Source organism: Motacilla alba, chromosome 2 (assembly GCF_015832195.1).
Source record: "Motacilla alba alba isolate MOTALB_02 chromosome 2, Motacilla_alba_V1.0_pri, whole genome shotgun sequence".
NCBI classification, from domain to species: domain Eukaryota; kingdom Metazoa; phylum Chordata; class Aves; order Passeriformes; family Motacillidae; genus Motacilla; species Motacilla alba.
In genome coordinates, this window is record NC_052017.1 from 151540715 (window position 1) to 151558181 (window position 17467).

Below are 17467 nucleotides of genomic sequence, written 5' to 3' on the forward strand. Positions count from 1 at the left end.
GGGATATGCCTTTATCCTTTGGAAAAATCCCTTTATCCATTGGGATATCCCTTTATCCATTGGAAAAATCCCTTTATTTATGGGGAAAATCCCTTTATTCACGGGGAAAATCCTCCTGTCCATGGGAAAATGCCTTTATCCATTGGGATATCCCTTTATCCATTGGAAAAATCCCTTTATCCATGAGAAAAATCCCTTTATCCATGGGAATATCCCTTTATTTATGGGAAAAATCCCTTTATTCTTTGGGATATCCCTTTATCCATGGGAAAAATCCCTTAATTCATTGGTAAAATATCTTTATCCATGGGAAAAATCCCTTTGTTCATTGGAAAAATCCATTTATCCATGGGGATATCCCTTTATCCATTCAAATATCCCTCTATCTATTGGAAAAATCCCTTTATTCATGAGAAAAATCCCTTTATTCTTTGGAAAAATCCCTTTATCCATGGGAAAAATCCCTTTATCCATGGGAAAATCCCTTTATCCATGAGAATATCCCTTTATTTATGGGAAAAATCCCTTTATCCATGGGAATATCCCTTTATTTATGGGAAAAAAAGCCTTTATCCATTGGAAAATGCCTTTATTTATTGGAAAAATCCCTTTATTTATGGGGAAAATGCCTTTATCCATGGAAAGATCCCTTTATTCTTGGGAAAATTCCATTTATTCATGGAAAAAATCCCTTCATCCATGCTAAAAATCCCTTTATTCATTGGAAAAAAAATCTTTTATCCATGGGAAAAATCCCTTTATCCATGGAAAGATCCCTTTGTCCATCGGAATGTCCCTTTGGCCATGGGAAAAATCCCTTTATCCGTTGGAAAAATCCCTTTATCCGTTGGAAAATTCCTTTAATCGAAGGAAAACTCCTTTTATTCATGGGAAAAATCCTTTTTCCAAGGGTTTGGTGGCACTGAGGGCTTGGTGTCCCCAAGGGTTTGGTGGCACTGAGGGCTTGGTGTCCCCAAGGGTTTGGTGACATTCAGGGTTTGCTGTCCCCAAGGCTTTGATGTCCCCAAGGGTTTGGTCGCCATCCCTGTTTGCAAAAGCCCCACCCCTTCCGGCACCACAGCCGCACCCCATTGGTCGGTCTCTTTCCCGCCCCGCGATTCGCGCCGCTGATTGGCTGCTCAGTCCGTCCATCAGGGTGGTTGCCAGGCGATGCCGCCATCTTGCGCCCCGACCATGGCGGCACGGGAGGGGACGGCAGAGCCGGAGCCGAAGCCGGTACCGGTACCGGTGGCGGCCGAGGCCCCGCGGGCGGACATGGCCTCGGCGGCACCGGCCCGCTCCGTGTTTTGTGCCCTAATGGCTTCCGCGGCCTAATCGTCCCCGCGTGCGGAAACCCTCATGGCGCTTTTCCGTACAACCCTCCCTTCCCGTCACGCCTTCCCGGCAGCATCGCCGCACGCCATTGGCTCATCGCCTCCACCTCCGCGCACCCGCGGCGCCGATTGGCCGCTGCGCCCGCCCGTCTCGCCGTCGCCAAGCGACGCCGCCATGGCGGCGGCCACGGAGCAGGCCGCGGCCGCGGAGGAGCCGGACGCCGGAGCGGCCGCGGCGCTCTCGGAGCTCACGGCGCTGCTCCGCCCGTCCTCCCCCGCCGCTGCCGAAGCGGCCGAGGCCGCCCTGGCGCTGTCGGGCAGCGCCTCGGGCCGGGCGCTGCTGGCGGAACACCCCGCGGCCTTGGCGGCCTTGTCCGCCCTGGCCGCCTCGGCCTCGCGTGGGTCGCGCCCGGCCTTGGCCGCGCTGGTGAACGCGTCCTCGGAGCCGGCCGCGCTGGAGCCGCTCCTGGCCGCGGTCCCTTCGCTCGTTGCGCTGCTGCCCAGCTGCGGAGCGGCGTGCGGGGTGCTGGCCAACCTGAGCCGCGCCGCCGCCGCCGCTCCGCGGGTGCTGCGGGCGCTGGGCCCCGCGCCCGAGGCGCCGCTGCTGCGGGCGCTGAGCGCGGCGCGGCCGCCGGCGGAGCTCGGGGCGCTGCTCTGCAACCTCAGCCAGGCCCCCGAGGGCCGCCAAGCGCTGCTGGAGCCCACGGGGTGAGCGCCGCAACCCGGGACTCGAACTCTGTGTCTCTTCAAGTGTTTTATTTTTATATGAAATGGGGGCGGAAAGGGATGGCGGGAGGAGTTTCGTGCTCTGGGATTTTTTTGGGGAGGTTTGTGCCTCTTGGGAGGCGCTGATTTGCGTTTATTTCCACTATTATATTCTTATTCCATTCTTTCTATTTCTCTATTATTCCGCTATTGGGATAACGGTTTTTTTACCTTTCAGGCCGTCATCGTTCATTTTTGTTAATTACGGTTGTTTTTAATTGGTGGCTTTCACGTTTGCGTTTCACAATTTAATTATAATCTATAAAGATGTAATTATTTCTCTATATTAGAATGTAGAAATAGCAATTAAAATGTGTATATACAATAAAATATAAAGGTAGTTGTAGTTACTGTTTTGTGTCACGGAGCATTTGCATTGTTGTTTTTCTATTACACACAATGCCATTTTCAGTTCGAATTTTTGGGGATTTTTTGTCAATATTTTATGATTTTGGGGCGATTTTTTGCAGTTTTTTAGTGGGTTTTTTTGGTGATTTTTTAGCAATTTGTTCGTGGCTTTTTGGGGATTTTTTGGTGATTTTTTTGGTGGTTTTTTGGTGATTTTTAGGGGGTTTTAAATGATTTTCTAGCAGGTTTTGATTATTTTTTCCTGATTTTTCTAATTTTTCTCCTGTTTTCTTTTCTGGTTTCAGTCTCTCTGTGGGATGGTGTTCTTTGGCAAGCGCGGCTGCAGTTGTGATTTCGGGCTGATTTTTATGGTGGTTTTGGGGTGATTTTTAGCAGTTTTTTGGTGATTTTTCTTGCGGTTTTTTGTTGATTTTTTGCAGTTTTTTGGTGATTTTGATGTGGGTTTTTTGGTGATTTTTTGTGGGTTTTGGTGATTTTTTGCAGTTTTTTGGTGATTTTTTGTGGGGTTTTTGGTGATTTTTAGCAGTTTTTTGGTGATTTTTTGCAGTTTTTTGGTGTTTTTTTCTGGTGTTTCTGGTTTCTCTCCTGTTTTCCGTCCGTGTCTCTGTGGGATTGTGTTCTCTGGCAAACGCAGCTGCACTGGTGATTTTGATGTGATTTTTTTGTGATTTTTTGGTGATTTTTTTGTGATTTTTTGCAGGTTTTTGGTGATTTTTAGCGGTTTTTTTGGTGATTTTTTGTGGTTTTCTGCTTTTTCTCATGTTCTCTGTTCGTGTCTCTGTGGGATTGTTCTCTCTGGTGAACGCAGCTGCACTCGTGATTTTGTGGTGCTTTTTTGCAGTTTTTTGGTGATTTTTTGCAGGTTTTTGATTTTTTTTCTGGTTTTTCCGGTGTTTCTGGTTTTTCTCCTGTTTTCTGTCCGTGTCTCTGTGGGGCTGTTCTCTCCGGATAACGCAGGGCAGAGCTGGGGTGATTTTGGGGGGATTTTTTGGTGATTTCTTGCAGTTTTTTGGTGATTTTTTTGGTGATTTTTAGCAGGTTTTCTGTGATTTTTTGTGGGTTTTTTCAGTTTTTTGGTGTTTTTTTGTGGGTGTTTCTGGTTTTCCGTCCGTGTCTCTGTGGGACTGTTCTCTCTGGCAAACGCAGCTGCACTCGTGATTTTGGGGTGATTTTTTGGTGGATTTTTGGTGATTTTTTGCAGGTTTTTTGGTGATTTTTTGGTGGTTTTTCCTGGTGTTTCTGGTTTCTCTCCTGTTTTCCGTTCGTGTCTCTTTGGGATTGTGTTCTCTGGCAAACGCAGCTGCACTCGTGATTTTGATGTGATTTTTTGTGATTTTTTTGTGATTTTGTTTGGTGATTTTTTGATGATTTTTTGGTGATTTTTTGTGGGGTTTTTTGGTGATTTTTTGTGGGGTTTTTGGTGATTTTTAGCAGTTTTTTGGTGATTTTTTGCAGTTTTTTGGTGTTTTTTTCTGGTGTTTCTGGTTTCTCTCCTGTTTTCCGTCCGTGTCTCTGTGGGATTGTGTTCTCTGGCAAACGCAGCTGCACTCGTGATTTTGATGTGATTTTTTGTGATTTTTTGTGATTTTTTTGTGATTTTTTGATGATTTTTTGCAGGTTTTTGGATTTTTTGCAGGTTTTTGGTGATTTTTAGCAGTTTTTTGGTGATTTTTAGCAGTTTTTTGTGATTTTTTGCAGTTTTTTGGTGATTTTTTGGTGTTTTTTCCTGGTGTTTCTGCTTTTTCTCCCGTTTTCCGTCCGTGTCTCTGTGGGATTGTGTTCTCTGGCCAACGCAGCTGCACTCGTGATTTTGGGCTGATTTTTGTGGCAGTATTTGGTGATTTTTGATGGGTTTTTTTGGTGATTTTTAGCAGTTTTTTGGTGATTTTTTGCAGTTTTTTTGGTGATTTTTTGCAGTTTTTTGGTGTTTTTTCCTGGTGTTTCTGCTGTTTCTCCCGTTTTCCGTCCGGGTCTCTGTGGGATTGTTCTCTCCAGTGTACGCAGGCTGCACTGGTGATTTTGGGCTGTTTTTGATGTGATTTTGGGGTGATTTATTTGTGATTTTTTGCAGTTTTTTGGTGATTTTTTGGTGATTTTTTTGGTGGATTTTTGGTGATTTTTAGCAGTTTTTTGCTGATTTTTTGGTGGTTTTTTGTGGGTGTTTCTGGTTTTCCGTCCATGTCTCTGTGGGATTGTTCTCCCCGGTGCACGCCGGGCAGAGCTGTTGTTCCTGTGCCCTCGCAGGTGGCTCAGAAAGCTCGGATTGTGATTTTTGGGGTTTTTATGTTTTTATTTTCCCAGGCGCATCGTGCGGCGGCTGCTGGCCCTGCTGCGCTGCCCCGACACCGGGCTGAGGAGAGGAGCGCTGGGCGCACTCAGGAACTGCTGCTTCCAGCACGGTAAGAATCCCGCTTTTGTGGGATCTGTGGGGTTTGTGGGGTTTGTGGGATTGGGGGATCGGGAATGGGGCTGGAGCGCTCAGGAACTGCTGCTTCCAGCACGGTAAGAACCTGGGGTTGGTGGGGTCTGTGGGGTCTGTGGGGTCTGTGGGGTTTGTGGGATTGGGGATGGAGCGCTCAGGAACTGCTGCTTCCAGCACGGTCAGAACCTGGGGTTGTGGGATTGGTGGGGTCTGTGGGGTCTGTGGGGTTTGTGGGGTCTGTGGGATCGGGAATGGGGCTGGAGTGCTCAGGAGCTGCTGCTTCCAGCACGGTGAAAACCTGGGTTTGTGGGATTGGTGGGGTCTGTGGGATCGGGAATGGGGATGGAGCGCTCAGGAGCTGCTGCTTCCAGCACGGTGAAAATCCCGCTTTTATGGGATCTGTGGGGTCTGTGGGGTTTGTGGGATTGGGGGATCGGGAATGGGGCTGGAGCGCTCAGGAGCTGCTGCTTCCAGCATGGTAAAAATCCCGCTTTTATGGGATCTGTGGGGTCTGTGGGGTTTATGGGAATGGGGCTGGAGCGCTCAGGAGCTGCTGCTTCCAGCACGGTGAAAACCTGGGATTGGTGGGGTCTGTGGGGTCTGTGGGGTTTGTGGGGTCTGTGGGATCGGGAATGGGGCTGGAGTGCTCAGGAGCTGCTGCTTCCAGCACGGTGAAAACCTGGGATTGGTGGGGTCTGTGGGGTCTGTGGGATCGGGAATGGGGCTGGAGCGCTCAGGAGCTGCTGCTTCCAGCACGGTGAAAATCCCGCTTTTATGGGATCTGTGGGGTCTGTGGGGTTTATGGGATCGGGAATGGGGCTGGAGCGCTCAGGAGCTGCTGCTTCCAGCACGGTGAAAACCTGGGATTGGTGGGGTCTGTGGGGTCTGTGGGGTCGGGAATGGGGCTGGAGCGCTCAGGATCTGCTGCTTCCAGCACGGTAAAAATCCCGCTTTTATGGGGTTTGTGGGATTTGTGGGGTTTATGGGATCGGGAATGGGGCTGGAGCACTCAGGAGCTGCTGCTTCCAGCACGGTAAAAATCCTGCTTTTATGGGATTTGTGGGGTCTGTGGGGTTTCTGGGGTTTGTGAGGTCTGTGGGGTCTGTGGGGTTTGTGGGGTCGGGAATGGGGCTGGAGCGCTCAGGAGCTGCTGCTTCCAGCACCGTGAGCGTCGGGATTGGGGATTTGTGGGGATTGGTGGGGTTCGTGGGGTCTGTGGGGTCTGTGGGATTTATGGGATTTGTGGGGTTTATGGGATCGGGAATGGGGCTGGAGCGCTCAGGAGCTGCTGCTTCCAGCACGGTAGAAATCTGGGATTGATGGGATTGATGGGATTGATGGGATTGATGGGATTGATGGGATTGGTGGGATTGGTGGGGTTTATGGGGTTTGTGGGGTTTCTGGGCTCTGTGGGGTTTCTGGGTTGGGATTTTCGGGAACGTTCCCCTGGAATTTACGGAATTCCGGGCTGGAATTCCCGTCCCTGTGGGTGTGGGGTGGAGAAACCCAAAGGTTCCCAAAATTCCGGGAACGAGCGGTTGAGATGAAAGAAGGAAAAAAGGGGGAAAAGAAAAAAGAGGCAAAAATTGGGAAAAATTGGGGAAAAAAGAAGGAAAAATTGGGGGAAATTGAGGGAAAAAATAGAAGGAAAAATTGGGGGAAATTGGGGAGAAAAAGAAGCAAAAGTTGGGGGAATTGGGGAAAAAGAAGCAAAAATTGGGGAAAATTGAGGGGAAAAAAGGGGAAAAAAAAGAAGCAAAAATCGGGGAAAAAGAAGCAAAAATTGGGGGAAATTGAGGGGAAAAAAGAAGCAAAAATTGGGGAGAAAAGAAGCAAAAAATGGGGAAAAATTGGGGAAAAAAGAAGCAAAAATTGGGAAAAAAAAGCAATAATTGGGGAAAATGGGGGAAAAAAGGAAAATTTGAGGAAAAATTGGGAAAAATTAGGGAACAAAGAAGCAAAAATTGGGGAAAAAAGAAGCAAAAATGGGGGAAAAAGAAGGGAAAAATGGGGAAAAATTGAGGGAAAAAGAAGCAAAAATTGGGGAGAAAAGCAAAGGAAAAATTGGGAAAAAAAGAAGGAAAAATTGGGTGAAAATTGGGGGGAAAAAGGAAAAAATGGGGAAAATTGGGGGGAAAAGAAGGAAAATTTGGGGAAAAATAAGCAAAATGAGGAAAAATGAAGCAAAAATTGGGGAAAAAAGAAGGGGAAAACTGGGAAATTGGGGGGTAAAAGAAGCAAAAATTGGGGGAAAATGGGGAAAATCAGGGAAAATTTGGGGGAAAAAAGGAAAAATTTGGGAAAAAAAGAAGCAAAAATCGAGGAAAAATAGAAGCAAAAATTGGGGAGAAAAGAAGCAAAACTTGGGGAAAATGGGGGGGATAAAAAAGAAGCAAAAAATTGGGGAAAAAAGAAGGAAAAATGAGGAAAAAAGAAGGAAAAATTGGGGGAAAAAGAAGGAAAAAATGGGGGGAAATTGGGGGAAAAAAGAAGGAAAAAATGGGGAATAAAAGAAGGAAAAGATAGGGAAAATTGGGGAAAAGAAAGGAAAATTTGAGGAAAAAATTGGGAAAAATTGTGAAAAAAAGAAGCAAAAATGGGGGAAAATTGGGGGGAAAAAGGAAAATAGGAAAAATTGGGAGAAATCGGGGGAAAAGAAGCAAAAATGGGGAAAAAATTGGGGGAAAAAAAAGGAAAAATGGGGAAAAATTGGGGGGAAAAAAGGAAAAATGGGGAAAAATCGGGGAAAAAAGGAAAAGTTGAGGAAAAATTGGTAAAAAAGAAGCGAAAATGGGGGGAAATTGGGGGAAAAAGGACAAATGGGGGAATTGGGGAAAAAAGGACAAATGGGGGAATTGGGGGAAAAAGGAAAATTTGAGGAAAAATTGGGAAAAAAGAAGGGAAAAAAGAAGGAAAAATTGGGGGAAAAAAGAAGGAAAAATAGGGAAAATTGGGAAAAAGAAAGGAAAATTTGAGGAAAAAATTGGGAAAAAAATGGGAAAAAAAGAAGGAAAAATTGGGGGAAAATTGGGGGGAAAAAGGAAAATGGGGAAAATTGGGGGAAAAAAAGGAAAAATGGGGAAAAATTGGGGGAAAAAAAAGGAAAAGTTGAGGAAAAATTGGGAAAAAAGAAGCGAAAATGGGGGGAAATTGGGGGAAAAAAGGACAAATGGGGGATTGGGGAAAGGACAAATGGGGAATTGGGGAAAAGGACAAATGGGGGATTGGGGAAAGGACAAATGGGGAATTGGGGGAAGGACAAATGGGGAATTGGGGAAAAGGACAAATGGGGGAACTGGGGAAAGGACAAATGGGGGATTGGGGAAAGGACAAATGGGGGAATTGGGGAAAAGGACAAATGGGGAACTGGGGAAAAGACAAATGGGGGATTGGGGGGAAGGACAAATGGGGGAATTGGGGAAAGGACAAATGGGGAATTGGGGGAAGGACAAATGGGGGAATTGGGGAAAGGACAAATGGGGGAACTGGGGAAAGGACAAATGGGGATTGGGGAAAGGACAAATGGGGGAATTGGGGAAAAGACAAATGGGGGAATTGGGGGGAAAAGGACAAATGGGGGAATTGGGGAAAGGACAAATGGGGAATTGGGGAAAGGACAAATGGGGGAATTGGGGAAAGGACAAATGGGGGATTGGGGAAAAGGACAAATGGGGGAACTGGGGAAAAGACAAATGGGGGATTGGGGGGAAGGACAAATGGGGGAATTGGGGAAAGGACAAATGGGGAATTGGGGAAAGGACAAATGGGGGAATTGGGGAAAGGACAAATGGGGGAACTGGGGAAAGGACAAATGGGGGAACTGGGGAAAGGACAAATGGGGGATTGGGGAAAGGACAAATGGGGGAATTGGGGAAAGGACAAATGGGGGAATTGGGGAAAGGACAAATGGGGGAATTGGGGAAAGGACAAATGGGGGATTGGGGGAAAGGACAAATGGGGGAACTGGGGAAAGGACAAATGGGGGATTGGGGAAAGGACAAATGGGGGAACTGGGGAAAAGGACAAAGGGGGGATCGGTGGCGCGTGGGGCCAACTCCCTGCATTCCCAGAGCACCACGAGCGCCTGCTGGGCCCCGAGCTGGACGCGCTGCCCTCGCTGCTGCTGCCGCTGGCCGGCCCCGAGGAGCTCCCCGAGGAGGAGATGGAGCGTGAGTGGGAATTCCCGGAGTCCCGGGGGGATTTTCGGGGATATCCCGAACGTTCCCCCCTTTCCCGACGGGGTTTGTCCCCCTCGTGTTCCAGAGCTTCCCCTGGATCTGCAGTACCTGCCCCCCGAGCACCGGCGCGAAGAGGAGCCGGAGATCCGCAAGATGCTGCTGGAAACCCTGATGCTGGTGCGCGGTTTGGGGCTTCCTCGAGCCGTTCTGGGGGGCCCTTCAGGAATTTTGGGGCTTCCTTAAGGAATTTTGGGGCTTCCTTAAGGAATTTTAGGGTTCCTGGGTGAATTTTGGCTTTTCTTGATGAGTTTTTGGGGTTTCCTGGATGAATTTTGGGGTTTCCTTGATGACTTTTGGGTTTCCTTGATGAATTTTGGCGTTTCCTTGAGGAATTTTTGGGTTTCCTTCAGGAATTTTTGGGTTTCCTTCAGGAATTTTGGTGTTTCCTGGAGGAATTTTGGGATTCCTTGAGGAATTTTGGGGTTTCCTGCATGAATTTTGGAGTTCCTGGATGAAATTTTGTGGTTTCCTGGAGGAATTTTGGGTTTCCTTGAGGAATTTTGGGGGTCCTTTGAGGAATTTTTGGGTTTCCTTGATGAATTTTGGGGTTTCCTGGATGGATTTTGGGGTTTCCTGGATGAATTATGGGGTTCCTGGATGAATTTTAGCCTTTCTTCATGAATTTTTGGGGTTTCCTGAAGGAATTTCGGGGCTTCCTGGATGAATTTTGGCTTTTCTTGATGAATTTTTGGGTTTCCTTGAGGAATTTTGGGCTTCCTTGATGAATTTTGGGGTTTCCTGGAGGAATTTTGGGATTCTGTCCGGAATTACTGAGTTCCTTGAGAAATTTTGGGATTCCTTGAGGAATTTTGGGGCTTCCTGGATGAATTTTGGGGTTTCCTTGATGAATTTTTGGGGTTTTCTGGATAAATTTTGGGGTTCCTTGAGAAATTTTGGGGTTTCCTGGATGAATTTTGGCGTTTCCTTGATGACTTTTGGGTTTCCTTGATGAATTTTGGGGATCCTCTGAGGAATTTTGGGGTTTTCTGGAGGAATTTTGGGGGTTCCTGGAGGAATTTTGGTTTTTCCTTGATGAATTTTGGGGTTTCCTGGATGGATTTTGGGGTTTCCTGGAGGAATTTTGGGATTCCGTGAGGAATTACTGAGTTCCTTGAGAAATTTTGGGGCTTCCTGGATGAATTTTGGGGTGTCCTGGAGGAATTTTGGTGTTTCCTGGATGGATTTTGGGGTTCCTGGAGGAATTTTGGGATTCCTTGAGAAATTTTGGGGCTTCCTTGATGAATTTTAGGGTTCCTGGGTGAATTTTGGCTTTTCTTGATGAGTTTTTGGGGTTTCCTTGATGAATTTTGGGTTTTCCTTGAGGAATTTTGGGGTTTCCTGGATGAATTTTGGGGTTTCCTGGATGAATTTTGGGGTTTCCTTGAGGAATTTTGGGTTTTCCTGGAGGAATTTTGGCGTTTCCTGGAGGAATTTTGGGATTCCGTGAAGAATTACTGAGTTCCTTGAGAAATTTTGTGGTTTCCTTGAGGAATTTTTGGGTTTCCTTCAGGAATTTTGGGGATCCTTTGATGAATTTTGGGGTTTCCTGGGTGAATTTTGGGGTTTCCTGAATGAATTTGGGTTTTCCTGGATGAATTTTGTGGTTTCCTTGAGGAATTTTTGGGTTTCCTTCAGGAATTTTGGGGATCCTTTGAGGAATTTTGGGGTTTCCTGAATGAATTTGGGTTTTCCTGGATGAATTTTGGGGTTTCCTTGAGGAATTTTGGGGTTTCCTGGATGAATTTTGGGGTTTCCTGAATGAATTTGGGGTTTCCTGGATGAATTTTTGGGGTTTCCTGGACGAATTTGGGTTTTCCTGGATGAATTTTGGGGTTTCCTGGATGAATTTTGGGGTTTCCTGGATGAATTTTTGGGGTTTCCTTGAGGAATTTTGGGGTTTCCTGGACGAATTTGGGTTTTCCTGGCGGAATTTTGCCCCCCACCCCCACCCCCCGGCGTTCCCCAATGTTGTCCCCGGTGTCCCCGAGCAGCTGGCGGCCACCAAGGCGGGCCGGGCGCACCTGAGGTCCCATGGGTGCTACCTGGTGCTGCGGGGGCTGCACGCCTGGGAGACGCGCCCCGAGGTGCTCAGCGCCTGCCACAAGCTCATCCAGGTGACGCCGCTTTCGGGGTTGGGGTGGGGTTTGGGGGAGATTTGGGGGTTTGGGTGGGATGTGGGGAGGTTTGGTGAAATTTTGAGGGTTTTTGGTGGGACTTGGGGAGTTTGGGGTGGGATTTAGGGAGTTTTGGGGCCTCTGGGTGGGGTTTGGGAGTTTGGGGTGGGGTTTGGGGACTCGGGGTGGGGTTTGGGTGGGATTTTGGGGCGATATTGGGGTCTCTGGGTGGGGTTTGGGGTGGGATGTGGGGAGGTTTGGGTGGGATTTGGGGTGGTTTGGGGTGGGGTTTGGGGAGTTTTGGGGGCTCTGGGTGGGGTTTGGGGTGGGTTTTGGGAGTTTGGGGTGGGATTTGGGGAGGGTTTTGGGACTTTTTGGGGTTCTGGGTGGGATTTTGGGAGTTTTTGGTGAAATTTTGAGGGTTTTGGGTGGGATTTGGGGAGGTCTGGGGGCTCTGGGTGGGCTTTGGGTGGGATTTGGGAGTTTGGGTGGGATTTTGAGAGTTTTGGGTGGGATTTGGGGTGTTTTGGTGGGGTTTGGGGAGTTTGGGGTGGGATTTTGGGTGGGATTCGGGGAGGTTTGGGGCTTCTGGGTGGGGTTTTGGCAGTTTTGGGGTTTTTGGGGTGATTGTGGCAGGTTTGGGGCTTCTGGGTGGAATTTGGGGGGTTGTCGGGGTGACTGTGACAGTTTTGGGTTTTTTGTAGGATTGTGACATTTCTGGGGTGACTGTGTCAGTTGTGGGGTGACGGTGACATTTTTTGTGTGATTGTGGCAGTTTTTGGGGTGACAGTGACATTTTTGGGGTGGCTGTGTCAGTTTTTGGGGGTTTGGTGACATTTCTGGGGTGTCGGTGGCATTTCTGGGGTGATTGTGGCAGCTTTTGGGGTGACTGTGGCAGTTTTGGGGGTTTGGTGACATTTTTTGGGTGACAGTGGCAGTTTTTGGGGTGACGGTGGTATTTCTGGGGTGACGGTGGCAGTTTTGGGGTGACAGTGACATTTCTGGGGTGGCTGTGTCAGTTTTTGGGGTGATTTTGGCAGTTTCTGGGGGTTCTGGGTGAGATTTGGGGTGGCAGTGGCAGTTTTGGGGTGACAGTGGCATTTCTGGGGTGACTGTCAGTTTTTGGGGTGACGGTGACATTTTTGGGGTGATGGTGGCAGTTTTTGGGGTGACGGTGGCATTTCTGGGGTGATTGTGGCAGTTTTTGGGGGTTTGGTGACATTTCTGGGGTGACGATGGCAGTTCTGGGGTGACTGTGGCAGTTTTTGGGGTGGCTGTGTCAGTAGTGGGGTGATGGTGACATTCCTGGGGTTTGGTGACTTTCCTGGGGTTCGGTGTCATTCCTGGGGTTTGGTGACGTTTCTGGGGTGACTGGCAGTTTTTGGGGTGACAGTGACATTTCTGGGGTGACGGTGACATTTTTGGGGGTTTGGTGGCATTTCTGGGGTGGCTGTGTCAGTTGTGGGGTGATCGGTGACATTTCTGGGGTTTGGTGACACTCCTGGGGTTGGGTGTCATTTCCGGAGTGGCTGTGTCAGTTTTTGGGGTGACTGTGGCAGTGTTTGAGGTTTTGGTGACACTCCCAGGGTTGGTGACACTCCTGGGGTTGGGTGTCATTCCTGGGGTGGCTGTGTCAGTGTTTGGGGTGACTGTGGCAGTGTTTGGGTTGGGTGTCATTCCTGGGGTTGGGTGTCATTTCCAGGGTGACCGTGACATTTTTTGGGGTGACAGTGACATTTCTGGGGGTCGGGTGACACTCCTGGGGTTGGGTGTCAGTTTCTGGCGTGTCAGTGACCCTCCCGGGGTCGGGTGACGCTCGCGGGTGTCCCCAGGTGCTGATCGGGGACGAGCCGCGGGCGGGGCTGGAGAACCTGCTGGAGGTGGCGGTGCCCGAGGAGCTGGAGCAGCGCCTGCGCCGCCTCGACCAGGAGGAGGAGGAGCAGTGGAGGAAGGAGCAGGAGCAGCAGGGGACGGCCGGGTGACACCGCAATGTCACCAGGAGGGACACGGCGGCGTCCTCAAGGAGCCACCACAAGGACAGCGTGTCCCCAAGGGTCACCGTGGTGACAGTGAAACCTCCGGCTCCTCTGGAGCAGCGCCTGCGCCGCCTGGACCGCGACGAGGAGGAGCTCTGGAGCCAGGGGACGGCCGGGTGACACCGCCGCAATGTCACCAGGAGGGGCTCCGGGGACACGGCGGGGTCCTCAAGGAGCCAGCTCAAGGACAGCGTGTCCCCAAGGGTCCCCGTGGTGACAGTGAAACCTCGGCTCCTCTGGAGCAGCGCCTGCGCCGCCTGGACCGGGAGGAGCGGCACTGGAGCCAGGTGACACCGCTGCAATGTCACTGCAATGTCACCGCAATGTCACCAGGAGGGGCTCTGGGGACGCGGTGGGGTCCTCAAGGAGCCAGCTCAAGGACAGCGTGTCCCCAGGGGTCACCACGGTGACAATGAAACCTCGGCTCCTCTGGAGCAGCGCCTGCGCCGCCTCGACCGGGAGGAGCAGTGGAGGAGCCGGGGGACGGGGACGGACGGGTGACACCGCAGTGTCACCGCAATGTCACCACGGTGTCACCAGCATGGGCTCCGCAGCGTCACTATGTCACCACGGCGTCACCACCATGTCACCACAATGTCACCACAGCATCACCGCAACGTCACCATGGTGTCACCACAATGTCACTGCAGCGTCACCGCAGCGTCACCGCAATGTCACCATGGCGTCACCGCAGCGTCACCACAGCGTCACTGCAATGTCACCACAACGTCACCGCAATGTTACCGCAATGTCACCACGGCGTCACCAGCAGTGTCACCGCAGCGTCACCGCAGTGTCACCAGCAGGGGCTCCGCAGCGTCACTGCAATGTCACCACAACGTCACCGCAATGTTACCACAATGTCACCACGGCGTCACCAGCAGTGTCACCACAGTGTCACCGCACTGTCACTGCAATGTCACCACAGCGTCACCGCCAGGGGCTCCGGGGACATGGTGGTGTCACCAAGGGGCCATCACAAGGACAGCGTGTCCCCAAGGGTCACTGTGGTGACAATGTGGTGTCACCAAGGGGCCATCACAAGGACAGTGTGTCCCCAAGGGTCACTGTGGTGACAATGTGGTGTCCCCAAGGGTCACCATGGGGACAGTCGTGTCCCCAAGGGTCACCACAAGGACAGTGTGTCCCCAGGGTCACCATGGTGACAATGTGGTGTCCCCAAGGGGCACTGTGGTGACAGTCATGTCCCCAAGGAGCCACCACAAAGGCATGTGGTGTCCCCAGGAGTCACCGTGGTGACAATGTGGTGTCCCCAAGGGTCACCACGGTGACAATCTTGTCCCCAAGGGTCATTGTGGTGACTGTGAGATGTCCCCAAGGGTCACCATGGTGACAGTGATGTCCCCAAGGAGCCACGTTGGTGGCAACGTGTCCCCAAGGGTCACCACGGTGACAGTGTGGTGTCCCCAAGGGTCACCTTGGTGACAGTTGTGTCCCCAAGGAGCCATCAAAGGACAGCGTGTTCCCGGGGTGACCGTGGTGACAATATGGTGTCCCCAAGGAGCCACGCTGGACATCATGTCCCCAAGGGTGACACAGTGACAGTGCCATGGCTGTCCCCAAGGAGCCACCATGGTGACAGTGCCATGGGTGTCCCCAAGGGTGACAGGGTCACAGTGATGTCCCCAAGGGTGACACGGTGACAGAGATGTCCCCAAGGAGTCCCAGGGGTGACATTGAGGTGTCCCGAAGCAGGCCCCGTGGTGGCATTGAGCTGTCCCCAAGGGTGACACGGTGACAGTGATGTCCCCAAGGATCTCCTGGTGACAGTGATGTCCCCAAGGAGCCCCCATGGTGGCATTGAGCTGTCCCCAAGGGTCACACAGTGACAGTGATGTCCCCGAGGGTCACACGGTGACAGTGATGTCCCCAAGGGTGACATGGTGACAGAGATGTCCCCAAGGAGCCCCCGTGGTGGCCCCGCCTGTCCCCTCCCCCTACAGCAAATAAAAGGCTTTGACCCCAAACCTGCCGTGGGGACATTTGGGGACATCGGGGGATCTGGGGACACTGGGAGGATTTGGGGACACTTGGCGGGAATTTGGGGACACTGGCGCTGGATTTGGGGACCCTGGGAGCAGATTTGGGGACATCGGGGGGATTTCAGCACCTCGGGGCCACATTTGGGGACATTTGGGGGATTTGGGGACATTGGGGCCACATTTGGGGACACGGGCTGGATTTGGGGACCTTGGCGGGAATTTGGGGACACTGGGGCTGGATCTGGGGACATTTGGGGGGATTTGGGGACACTGGAACCAAATTTGGGGACCCTGGGGGGGGTTGGGGACACAGGGGCTGGATCTGGGGACACTGGGGCCACATTTGGGGACACTGGGGGGATTTGGGGACATTTGGTGGGAATTTGGAATTTGGGGACCCTGGCGCTGGATTTGGGGACATCGGGACCAAATTTGGGGACATTGGGGGGAATTTGGGGACACTGAGGGGATTTAGGGGACATTGGAACTGAATTTGGGGACACTGGGGAGATTTCGGGACATTTGGGGGGATTTGGGGACCCTGGGACCAGATTTGGGGACATTGGGGGGGTTGGGGACACAGGGGCTGGATCTGGGGACACCGGGGGGGTTTGGGGACTTTGGGGGGATTTGGGGACGCTGAGGCTGAATTTGGGGACACCGGAGCAGATTTGGGGACATCGGGGGGATTTGGGGATGTCAGAACCCAATTTGGGGACCCTGGGGGGGGTCTGGGGACATCGGGGGGGATTTGGGGACACTGGGACCAGATTTGGGCACATCGAGGGCATTTGGGGACTTTGGGGACCCTGGAACCACATTTGGGGACCCTGGGGGGGGGTTGGGGACACAGGGGCTGGATTTGGGGACACTGGGGCTGGATTTGGGGACATTTGGCGGGAATTTGGAATTTGGGGACCCTGGTGCTGGATTTGGGGACATCGGGACCAAATTTGGGGACATTGGAACTGAAACTGGGGGTGTTTGGGGACAATGGAGGGCTTTTGGGGACATCAGAACCGAATTTGGGGACATCGGGGGGCAGTTGGGGACATGGGGGGGACTTTGGGGTCACTGGGGCGGATTTTGGGGCCATCAGAATCTGATTGGGGGAACCGGGGGGGGTTTGGGGACAATGGGGGGATTTGGGGACGTCAGAACCGAATTTGGGGACATCGGGGCTGGGGTTGGGGACACCGGGGGGGGGTTTGGGGACACCGGGGGGGGTTTGGGGACCCCAGGCTGGATTTGGGGACACCGGGGGGAGGATTTGGGGACACTGGAGGGATTTGGGGACACTGGGGTCGAATCTGGGGACACTGGGGGGGGGATTTGGGGACATCAGAACCGAACTTGGGGACACTGGGGCTGGATTTGGGGACACCGGGGGGGGAATTTGAGGACACCGGGGGGGGTTTGGGGACACCGGGGGGGTTTGGGGACACCAGGGTGGGGTTTGGGGACCCTGGAACCAATTTGGGGACATTGGGGGGGGGGGGTTGGGGACACTGGCGCTGGATTTGGGGACATCAGGACCAAATTTGGGGACTTTGGGGGGATTTGGGGGTGCTGGGGCTGAATTTGGGGACACCGGAGCAGATTTGGGGACATCGGGGGGATTTCAGCACCTCGGGGCCGGATTTGGGGACATGGAGGGGATTTGGGGACACCGGGGCCACATTTGGGGACATTGGGGGGGATTTGGGGACACTGAGGGGATTTTGGGGACACTGGAACTGAAACTGGGGGGGTCTGGGGACAGTGGAGGGGTTTGGGGACATCAGAACCGAATTTGGGGACATCGGGGGGGCAGTTGGGGACATGGGGGGGACTTTGGGGACACTGGGGCGGATTTTGGGGCCATCAGAATCTGATTGGGGGAACCGGGGGGGGTTTGGGGACATTGAGGGGGATTTGGGGACATCGAGGACATTTGGGGACTTCGGGGGGAATTTGAGGGCTTTGGAACCCAATTTGGGGACACGGGGGCAGATTTGGGGACAATGGGGGGATTTGAGGACACTGGGGCTGGATTTGGGGACACCGGGGGGGGGGCTGGGGACACCGGAGGGATTTGGGGACATCAGAACCGAATTTGGGGACACTGGGGTCGAATCAGGGGACACCAAGGGGGGATTTGGGGACACCAGGGGGGGTTTGGGGACACCGGGGGGGGGGGGGTTTGG

The 17467-nt window shown here is 51.8% G+C and overlaps 1 protein-coding gene across 1 annotated transcript; it reads left to right on the plus strand.

Moving 5' to 3' along the window:
• Window positions 1–1359: 1359 nt before the first annotated feature.
• On the plus strand, window positions 1360–13398 carry HGH1 (HGH1 homolog). The gene is made up of 6 exons (XM_038126961.1): window positions 1360–2042; window positions 4770–4867; window positions 8961–9059; window positions 9154–9245; window positions 11120–11242; window positions 13075–13398. The coding sequence occupies exons 1-6, from the start codon at window positions 1360–1362 to the stop codon at window positions 13222–13224; spliced, it is 1245 nt and encodes a 414-aa protein (XP_037982889.1). The 3' UTR covers window positions 13225–13398.
• Window positions 13399–17467: the final 4069 nt, after the last annotated feature.